This window comes from Clavelina lepadiformis, chromosome 1 (assembly GCF_947623445.1).
Source record: "Clavelina lepadiformis chromosome 1, kaClaLepa1.1, whole genome shotgun sequence".
NCBI lineage: Eukaryota > Metazoa > Chordata > Ascidiacea > Aplousobranchia > Clavelinidae > Clavelina > Clavelina lepadiformis.
The window spans coordinates 19,505,907-19,517,190 of NC_135240.1; the positions used below are offsets into that span (position 1 = coordinate 19,505,907).

An 11,284-nucleotide genomic window follows, 5' to 3' on the forward strand; every position below is an offset into this window, starting at 1 on the left:
TACTCAACTGATGATTTCCCAGTTAACTTTTTTATGAAGAAAACAGCGCCTGATAAGCGAACGTGCTATTTAGGAGCAAGTAGATTTTTAATATCTCTACATACTCAACTGGCAGACCGGCAGAATAGTAGAAGTTGATAAACTTTATTAACAAATGTGGTAAGAGCCGAAAACAAATCGAGCAAACGTAATGATAATGAATATTTGTAACAAACGCAAGGCTTACCGGTAATAAAAAGGTAGCCAACTTGTGAAAAAGAATGTTTAATTATTATGCGACAAAACGAAAACTAACTTGGAAGACGTCTACCTAATGTGGCGGTAAATTACCGCCACATTACGAATTACAAAACGAAAGTGCATGGAAAAAGGAAAGTGACTCCACAACGTTGGGCTTGTGTGGAAAACACAGCATGGCATTGCGTTAAAATATTTATTTCAAATCTTAGGAAAGCATTTGCTCAACTTCTTAAACGCGATTCACATGTTTCATCTCATTCTGGAAGCATAATTACAGACATAGAAGTTGTAAAAAATTATAATTTTAAGGAGAAGTGAGTCTTAGTCCATAACTGAATTCAAACACAAAACATCAAAGTAGGCTACTTTGTTGTAAGCTGTGTAAGTTTTTCATTTTGATAGTGCTGTTTAAAATTTGCTAATTTTTCAGAGGGGAAGTGAAGGTTTTTATTGAATAATTAGCAAGGCCACGATTTTGTTGTTTATACGTCCAAACTCCATAGATATAATGTTAATTTCACTATGAGGATTTTCCTTGACTGGAACAACTGTTAATACAATAGACTCTGCTTAATGACCACCTTGGTACCAAACCATTTTCATCATAATATCCTAATGGTTACAATAACAGTAATGTGTATTTGAACAAGATCACAGTCTTCACAGAACCACAATACCAATAGATGTCAACAACTCCTGACACCTTATGTATAATCCAACCATATGTGAGCGATGTAGAAGCAATCATTTTATAAGCATCTCCACAATCCACCGAGTCTTCAGATGTCCGTATTTCCTAGTATGCTAAGTTGATGTGCCTAACACTGGTTAACTTTGTAGGTTCTTTCAGGTTTGCTGCTTTAAGGAAGAGATTGTTTTAATATCATAGTATGGATAAATTGGATGATAATGTATCTCATTCTGACAGTGATTTGCTAAAGATAACACCTTTGTAAGTTTATTCTTCACTGTTTAAATTTTGCTACAGATAATATGCAAAACAACTGAAATGAAAATGTGGTTAGATGGAATGTAAATTAAGTTTTGGTGATGTGGTAAGAGTTTTTAGTTTAGTTTTTAGTTTTTAGTAAGTGACTTTTAATCGATTACTTAATTTTCAAATATGACAGTTTTCAATGAAAAATTATGAATGCAGTGAAAAAAACTTTGTTGTTTTACTGCTGGCATTTACAGCTCATATGTTTTTTGTTCATTGGTTATAAATCACTGTTTTTTCAGGTTCATATTATATATTATTATCAAAGTAAACTACTGGTAGTAATATGTGCATGGTTCACAGTGCTTATAAGTGCAGACTTTTAAAGTTATTTTCTGTGAATAGATCATGATCAGAATTAAAATCTGTACTTCTGCATACATCTTGAAATGATCAGCGCCATTTACCACTAATATAGATATACCGGTAGTCAAGTTCATTTTTGATACAACCATTTGATAATGTCCATGTTATTTTGTCAATATTCTTTAGCTTAAAGGTGTTTCCGACACTGAGGTTGCATACACCACGGAGTGCCAATAGTGTCCCTCCATACTCATTTGTAGATTCAGCTGAACCATCTGTTTATACATTATAAGTTCCTATCCTTGCAGTAGTTTTAACTTTGAAACTTGAACGTATATTCAGAGAACAGGCTTCCTTCTGACTTGAGGTTGGCCTTGTCGTATATACCAGTGGTGAACTTCTTTTTCTTTGCTTGAAAGAATTTGAGTTTCTTTTGGATTGTGTAGCAACAAAAAGTTTAGGCTGCTAACCCTATGCTCCAACACTCCACTTATCCAAATGAGCTTAGGGTTGTCTATGGAGGAGTAAATGATTAGTATGGATGCTGTTTGATGATGGATATGGAGGAGTAATTGATACATCCACTTAAACAGATCGTATATTTTGGTCTGGATGCTGTTATACACATCTTCACTATATTCCTTTTAAGGCTTTTTTCTTAATTGTAAAATTTTTTGTTTTTATTTTATTTTAATATATTCTACCTAGGCTTCAGCTCGGGTTCTTACAAATATTAACATTAAAAATTTTTTTTGTTTTTCTCAAAGCATACCATAAAAATCTATACCAGACACATTGGCAAGCCTTGTGTCTGAGAATATCAATTTTTTCACTATAAAACATATTTAGGGCAAACATTTTTTGAAATTATAATATTCAAATATGAATATCATATTTTGCACATTAATATATACAATCATACTATACATTTATATTGTAATTTGTAATCTTGTAATATATACAATTCATAACTGCATGTTTTTTGTTTAATTACAGAGGTGCAGGTCAAGAAGTAGGAAGATCATGTCATCTTCTGGAATTCAAAGAAAAGAAAATTATGGTATAGCGTCATTAATAATGAGAATTGACAATCTAGAGTACCGGTATATATATATATATATATTTTTGTTGTATTGCTAGGGTGATGTAGGTTAATTAATTTACTAAGAAATGATACTTTTTTGAAAACAATTTTCATTGCTCATGTTTGAAATATAGAATTACCATAAAATTCATCCTTTAGGACCTAAATAAATAATTATCCTAAACATTGTGAATTAGAATATTAGTCAGTTTTTAGGTCAGGTGTTAGCATGTTTGCATAGTTTCTGGCCAGTCTTGAAACAAAATTATATGTAATTGACAGTTGGATTGTGGCATTCACCCTGGCATAAGTGGTTTAGCAGGTTTACCATACTTGGATTTTTCTGACCCAGAAAAGATCGATTTGCTTTTGGTTACACAGTAAGTCGTTTTTTCTTGTTTTCATACAAAAGTGATTTGTATTTGAATCAGTTGCGATACAGTGATGTCATGTGTTTCGTTATTTGCATGAAAATAATTGCGAACAGAAAACAAAATTTGAAATCATTATCCTAATCATTAGAAACACATGAAATAATAAGTTAAAGGATGGTACAAAAACAATTTATCTAAATATCAAAAGGCACATTTAGTGAAATGCCCAATGAAAGTTTTTGTTGGTTGGTTAACTATCAACAAACACATTTGACAGTTATTTTGGTGTGCAATATTTTTGTGAAGGTTTATTTTATACTTTCCCATCAATATTTACCAGTTACCACAAATTATTACAAATATAATATATATACTTGTACAAACTGATGTATATGTTTTTTCATAATATTTTTAAATTTTTGGATGACTGTGTTGCAATTTGCTGTATCCCAAAATTTATAGTGTACATACTTTTATTCATTACAGTGCATTTTTAGTTGTTAAATAATTTCTGAAGTTCTGTTGAATATCATGGTTAACATGCATTATATCAATACCTTTAAAAAATTTAGAATTTTGTAATTCGTCTATTTTAGAAATTTCGAAAATTAGTTTTGCCTAAATAGAGTAAATTTTGCTTTCAGCTTTCACTTAGATCACGCTGGCGGATTACCATGGTTTTTGCAGAAAACACCTTTCCAGGGTAGAGTTTTTATGACACATGCCACGAAAGCTATCTACAGATGGTTGTTGTCAGATTACATAAAAGTTAGGTCAGTATCAGTCACCATCTGAACCCTCCTCCCAACAGAGGACATAATGCACAGATAAATTTGTCTTGATGCAGAAAAATGACAGACAAACTTCATTAGTATATATTTGTTTTGTGACAGTTGCACTTAATATTTGTTAATGTAATTTTCATTTCCCATTAGTTTGGATACATATTTTAATATGTAGTAATATATCAACTGAAGATCAACTGTACACTGAAAGTGATCTGGAGGAGTCTATGTCTCGCATTGAAACAATTAATTTCCACGAGGAAAAGGTCATAAGTGGAATAAAGTTTTGGTGCTATCACGCAGGTAAAACTGTTACCAGAGCATGATGTACTAGGTGTATTTTTCTAGCTCACGTCAACTATTTTTTAAAACTAAACAGTCATCAAGTATAAAATTGTAGAAAATTAGATTACAAAATTTTTTTAAAATAACAAATTACCTATTATTTTATATTCATTATTGTCTTATTTTTTCAGGCCATGTATTAGGTGCAGCTATGTTCATGATTGAGATAGCAGGTGTGCGTGTTTTGTACACTGGAGACTACTCTAGAGAGGAAGATCGGCATTTGATGGCTGCAGAAATTCCAGCTGTGCGGCCGGATGTATTGATTACAGTAAGAACTCATGATTACTCAATGCAATCTTTGTACTGTTTTTACTTTTTGTTAAACAGATTACAGATAATAAGGCAAATTTTTTATAAAACTTTTTGTGCATACAACTTTCATCATCTCTTTAGCCAAGTTGCAATAATGGGAATTATATTATACCTTGGCACAGCACTGTAACTTAAGTTTGTTGCTGGAGGTCATTTGTGTTCTGGAAAATTAGACTTCTACAGCAGTGTTTACCATAACCTTTTGAAGTACCAGTGTAAGGTGAATTACTGACAACTGTTTCCTGGTTATCAAAATTAATACCAATTGTCATTATGCTATTCTACATACGTATATATATATACATATATATATCTATGTATCAGGGATGTGCCGATACGAACCCAAACCCGAATAGATTCGCCGAATATCGCTTTTATGGTAGATTCAGGCGAACACGAATACTGTACCAACAATGGCGAATCCGAATACAATATTACTTATAAATTTACTGACTTTTCTTAAAAATCATGATCTAGTTTCCCGACAAAGCTAAACTAGAGTCAGCAGTACTTACAATGAAGGTTGTTTTCCTAACGATTTTGCGTTTTCAATCGTTTTTTAAACACTATTTTTTGAAAGAAAGTGATTTGTTTATCGATTACGTCATGTTACAAGCAAGACTTGACAACTTTTGGATGAAATTTTATTGTTTGGTTCTAATACGAATAGATTCGGGATTCGTTCGTGTCGACCTTCATGATATTCGGGTTCGCACAAACCCGAATAATCTTCCTCGCGGCACATCCCTACTATGTATGTATGTATAGTTATTAGTTATGCAGTTATACCGTAAACAGTTCAAGGGATAGTCTCAATGACGATATGTATTTCCAATGAAAGCTTGTTAACTCGAAGTTGAAGAAACTGGCTTGATTACTTTGAATTATCTAAAGTTAGTTATTTGGCAACAAATAACCATGAAAACTTAACTGAGAGATAATAGACATTTTTTGCAACCCCAAATTGTGCTTTATATTGTTTATTATTGTTAAAATTTGTTAAATCGAAAGGTCCACAATACAAGTTGTGATACTGTAATGGCATTAAACATAGGGCCAAAAATGTCCAACTGTTATAGTCATTTAAACCCAGTAATCTCACCGAAATTAGTCTACTAGGTTTACATAAAATACAGTAACCTTTCCAGTTTACCTTACTTATCTTATTGCTTTTTTTAATATCGTTTAGTAATAATTGCTTCAATGTTTCATGTTACCCTTGATTTTTGTACTGTTACCTGAACCTCAACCTTTCAATGAGGTTTGTGGAATGCTCAACTTCCGTTAATAAATTTTGAGCACCAACTGAGAGTTCTAAGGTGAAGAGGCTTGGAGTTACACAATTAAAAATTACCGTTTCTAGCTTATAACAGCCCATTAACAAACAAATCACCATGTTGTTTATGTTAGATGAATGATGTTTTGATAGATTTTGAGGCAATAGACTATTTTTTGTCTTGGGACCACAAAAACACTCCAGTTTGAGTTATCCATAGTATTTTACATGCATTTTTATAGGCGATTCATCAGGACTAGGGAAGTTGCTTTGAATTAACCAAAACTAAACTGAAATCAAGTTAATGAGCTCCTGCCATATACTGCACTGTATAATATCACTAAAAAGTATTATTGATATCATGCAATACATGCATGAGTAACCTTACATTGGATCACATTATGGCAATGGCCCATGAGTTGAACAAAGCTGATGTAATTAGACATTAATTATGTTCGAATTTCAAGAAATATTTGACTTCTGGGACAAAATTTAGAACATAGGTTTGTTGTAGGAAGCAACATATGGGACACATATTCATGAACCGCGCGATGAGAGAGAAGCGAGGTTTACAAACACTGTACAAGATATTGTCAATCGAGGAGGACGCTGTCTTATTCCAGTATTTGCTTTAGGTCGTGCTCAAGAGCTTTTGCTGATACTAGGTAAGAAAGAACTGCAGTCATTAACATACTTTCTTGTTCGTTAACATGTGAGTGTTTTCTTGTATAGTTACTTTGCACATTAAACTATATTTTGTGATGAATAAAATAAAACTAAACTCTTTCTATCGAAATGGTGTATAACCTACTTATAAGGGACAAATTGTAGTGGTACTATTCAGTTATTAAATTACTGTTTGTAATGCACTTACAACAGATGCCTACTGAAATAAAACTACATTTGTTCTAGATGATTACTGGTCCAACCATCCAGAACTACACGACATACCAATTTACTATGCATCAAGTTTGGCAAAGAAGTGTATGGCGGTATATCAAACATACTCCAATGCCATGAATCAGAAAATCCAGAAGCAGTTAAACATTTCCAACCCTTTTCAGTTCAAACACATATCTAATTTGAAGGTTTATCCTTTTCATTATTTTTCTTTGTTTTGTTTGCTGTTGCTAGGTTTCTTAAACTCTGCTTCTCATTTTAGGGGATGGAGCATTTTGATGATGTTGGGCCGTCTGTAGTAATGGCATCACCTGGTATGATGCAAAGTGGATTATCAAGAGAATTGTTTGAAAGTTGGTGTACCGATCGGAGAAATGGTGTCATTGTTGCCGGTTACTGCGTTGAAGGAACATTGGCTAAGGTTAAACATTTAAAACAATTTAAACTTCCTTGGTTCTTTTAGGAAAGTAATACAATTCAATTTGCAACAAATGAATGTAGATACAAGAGCTGTACTGTACATACTGTTAATTATAAATTGTAGTTTGATGTTTCATAACAAGAAAATGTTCACAGCAAAATATTTATTCAGCATATTCTGAGTGAGCCTGAGGAGGTAGCATCAATGTCCGGTCAAAAACTTCCTCTCAATATGTCAGTTGATTATATTTCATTTTCAGCCCATGTTGATTACCGCCAATGCTCAGAATTTGTCAGAGCCTTGAAACCTCCCCATGTGGTGAGTCGTTTACAAATTTTAGAAAGCCGATGTTTGTAGCTTCATATGCTAAAGCAACTTTGATGATAGTTAGCTAGTAACATTTATGATCAACGTTTGTCAAAATAAGAGCTCTTTAACTGCTTTACATTGTAGTTATGTTAAATCAGGTTCTTGTTCATGGCGAAGCAAATGAGATGAGCAGGCTCAAAGCAGCTCTAAATCGCGAGTATGAAGATGATTCAGAAACTACAATAAACATACATAATCCAAAAAATACCGAATCGGTTCAATTATTTTTCAAGTAAATAACTTACACAAATGTAACTTGGAATGAACTTGGAATGAAGTTTTGAAGTCATTTTAGGTTACACCAATATTGTAACTAAATATCTTTCAAAAGTTTCAATAGGATTTGAACGTCATCTTATGGCGGGAATTATGTTTAGAGGTGAAAAAATGGCAAAAGTGATGGCAGAGCTGGCCGTTAACAAACCTAAGCATGGCGAGAAACTGTCAGGACTCCTGGTGAAACGCAATTTTAATTATCATATTTTGGCACCCAGTGATTTATCAGGTAACTAGAAATACACTGTTGTACAAGTTAGTGCTTTTCAATCCCTGGGTTGCGAACTAAAGTGTTTTAATGGGTTGCTGTTTTTGTCACGCCACGTCTTTAAAGTTTATTTTGGTCGTGGTTGTACTGTAGCTGCTTTTAGCACTTTAGCATAACGGGGAATCCAATGCTTAAAATGATTTCCCAGTGTGTCGTCTGCAACATGCAGCAAGTGATGCATCACGCCGTCATAGACAACAGGTTGCGCTAACTCGTTTATGTTGCAATGCAAATTGTAGGCGGTAAATTGTATAACATTACGTTGTAAAAAGTAGAGATCGATAAGTAAAGAACATGGTGATATCACAATCTTTATCTGCGGACTGAGGAAAGTCGTCGCACGATTTATACTCGGCGATGATTCCTCACCGCTCGAGCCCCGGTTACCGAGCTAGCCTTTGTGCAAGTTCGGATGGATATACATCGTTATACAGTTTTTTGTTATATGGCCCGAATTTGTAGCTGTTCACTAGGACCATTAAACAGAAACAAGTGCGATTCATACCATGTTTGACAACGGTAGCGCAAATGGGAATCTTAACTGGCTCGCAAATCTCGTGCCAGGCTATTAATCGCTCAGCCACCGAGCCGTCATTCGATGATAATAATACGTAATTAATGCTTTAGAATTACATGCCTTGGCTCATTGGCCGTCACTTGTTTTGATTTTGGTTCCCAGCTGAAAAAGTTTCAGAAGCACCAGTTTCCTTGCATATACAGTAGCTTTAATGCCTTAATATTTATGAGTTATTAATGCTCAGTTCGTGTGTTGCAGCTCATACGAATTTATCAACGTCTGTCCTAACTCAAAGACAATCTATTTCATTTTCTGCGCCACTTTCATTGTTGAAGTATTATTTGCATCAGTTGTCAGATGATGTAGAGTCTATTAAAGTGTCAAGCAACAGAGAAGGCTTGAAGATCTTTGATTCGATAACTATTGTAAAAGATGTTAACATGCTGATTGTTGAAGTGAGTATGAAATTGGTTTGTCAGTAAGACTGTATTACACGAATTTCGTGAGTGGGACCTGTGGCATGACGTCACGTTACATACCTACATCATCACCTTCTGTCACACAAGTTAAGGCTTAGGTTTTGTTAATTGTTCAATCACATTTGAACACAGTGAGACATCACACATCACAGTGTCTCACTTATCCACTCAAAAGCGTGCCTATACCATTGATTTGGAGATTTGACTAATACCTACAGTGTTTCAGTATATAACATGGTCTCAGAAGCTCGACGTGCTTATCGAATGTCTGTAGTATGTGATGGGAAGTGGTATAGCTATTCGTACTATTTACATTGTATAGTTTTTAATGGGCTAAACATTATTTTTAGCTTCTAATGCTCGCGTTTCGTAATAAAGAAAATACGAACGTAGCAAGAAGGAAATATTATTCATTAATAATTTCTCTCCAAACAATTTTAGTGGCAAGCCAATCCAGTAAATGATATGTATGCGGATGCTGTTCTTGCAATCATTTTGCGAGTTGATACAGATCCACAAGCTCGAAAGGTTCCAGTTCAGCGTATTACCAAACCTGATTTATACAGGGAATTTAAAGATAGACTGGAGGTAATGTACAGTAGTTTAATTTCAAAGGTTATGTCGATTCTGGAAATGCATTGCTTAGACTATAATAATTAATCGTACAGTAATTGCACTGATTCTAGTTATTTTGTATACCGTACTTCCTTGATTAATTGCCACCCTCGACCGAACGATGCTAAAATATTACTCTATTGAAAGTCGCTCACACACATGGGCTTCTGCGATCAATACACAATGAAACGAAACAAAGGCTGTTGTAATAAAGCAGGATTAGCTAAATAGGACTGTTATATCATGAACAAGGATTAGCAGCGCTATAAAAGAGTCCAATCGTCTTTTGATCTGATTAAAAAATAGAAACCGCCCATGAAGAGAAGCTGCGAGTTTTATTGAAGAAATACAGTATAACTTACTTGAAATGCTACATGTTATCTTTTATGTCTGAGGGGAATCAGCCATAGATTAGAGCAGTCTGAAGCATGTAAAATTGTAAATACATTTTGTTATTAATATAGAGAATATGGGCTGATTAGTAATTAACTAATTATTTATCAATAAACTAAACATATTATCAACTGCATAACTTAATTATTGCATCAATGACATTTTTGTAGGTAATGCTTGAAAGCATGTTTGGAGAGCAGTCCTTCAAGCCCCCTATACCCGGAGAACCTCAAATTGAAGATGAAATTTTGCTTGATATTGATGGAGTTGAAGTACACATAAACAGCAAAACCAGAGTGAGTTTTTAAGTGAAAGTAATAATTTCAAGCAATAAATTGGAAAGTAGATAAACGTTTTATAGTTATTTGAAGCACTAGTTTAGACTATGTGCTTATTTAAAAACGTTTTCTTTATCAAGTCTGTAACCTGTCCAGAAGATCAGTCGCTACAAGAAATGTTAAGTGAATGTGTAAGACGCCTATACGCAACTATAATGCCTATCGGCACCGTTTCTTGATGACAATATAGCTGAAGGTGGTTCAAAATTATGGTTTTTCTTCTGTTGAGTTTCACACACATTTCATGGACAAGGTATATTTGTCGCGTGTGGTTATGCTATTTAACTGCAACTCCAATGCATAATAAATAACGATTTGATTCAGCTGATATGTTTCGTTTGCATTATGCAAACTTATTTTGCAAGTTATAGGTAACCAACAAAATGCCATACGGTATAATGCATGGTTCGATTTAAATAGTGAGAGAGATTTTCACTTCGCGATAAGTGTAATAAATAAGTTGCTTTTGACAAGTCAACAGCATCCAACATCATAATCGTGGTAATGTCGCATGGTCGCTATAATGACAGTTCTAGTGGCCCGGCGCAGTATTTTTTTGCAAGATTATTTGTTTTACTCCAATATAAATTTCTGGGAAATTAATTATATTAATACATGCTCAGACTCTTCAAACGCTTTTCACACGATTAGAAAAAGGGTAACTATACGTACTCCTTATACAGTACAGGATTGTTTTTTTTTTATGGCAATTGAATTATGAAAAAGTTTGGATAACGTCTTTGTAATTACTGTGTAAGCGCTCGGGTTTACACTCAGCAGTCAAGCCGTATTTAAACCCAGTTACAACTCTTGTATTGTCTGGCAAAACTGCTGAGAACTCAATACTTAAAACTAAGATCTCAATGATTTTGTTGGACGTCTTACATAGGGCTTTAAAAAAGCTGTTTAGACGTGGTTCATGCAACATGCAAAGTTATTAATCAAAGAAGAAAAAGTCGGAAACGGTACTGGTTCATTCAAAGCCA

The 11,284-nt window shown here is 33.9% G+C and overlaps 1 protein-coding gene across 1 annotated transcript; it reads left to right on the forward strand.

The window, feature by feature from the left end:
- The first annotated feature begins 1,055 nt into the window (after positions 1-1,055).
- On the forward strand, positions 1,056-10,621 carry LOC143461016 (cleavage and polyadenylation specificity factor subunit 3-like). The gene is made up of 16 exons (XM_076958755.1): positions 1,056-1,192; positions 2,540-2,603; positions 2,910-3,007; positions 3,646-3,774; positions 3,962-4,089; positions 4,263-4,402; positions 6,237-6,387; positions 6,635-6,810; positions 6,885-7,043; positions 7,215-7,361; positions 7,511-7,644; positions 7,790-7,917; positions 8,732-8,928; positions 9,394-9,540; positions 10,131-10,256; positions 10,379-10,621. Exons 1-16 carry the CDS (start codon positions 1,131-1,133, stop codon positions 10,475-10,477), a joined length of 2,085 nt encoding a protein of 694 aa, XP_076814870.1. The 5' UTR covers positions 1,056-1,130; the 3' UTR covers positions 10,478-10,621.
- The last annotated feature ends 663 nt before the right edge of the window (positions 10,622-11,284 follow it).

Excerpts from the sequence above, each read along its gene's own strand:
- LOC143461016 (XM_076958755.1), top strand. The coding sequence starts at position 1,131 with ATGGATAAATTGGATGATAATGTATCTCATTCTGACAGTGATTTGCTA. Across the intron at positions 6,811-6,884 it reads AACACATATCTAATTTGAAG|GGGATGGAGCATTTTGATGA; the intron begins GTTTATCCTTTT and ends TTCTCATTTTAG. Across the intron at positions 10,257-10,378 it reads ACATAAACAGCAAAACCAGA|TCTGTAACCTGTCCAGAAGA; the intron begins GTGAGTTTTTAA and ends TTCTTTATCAAG.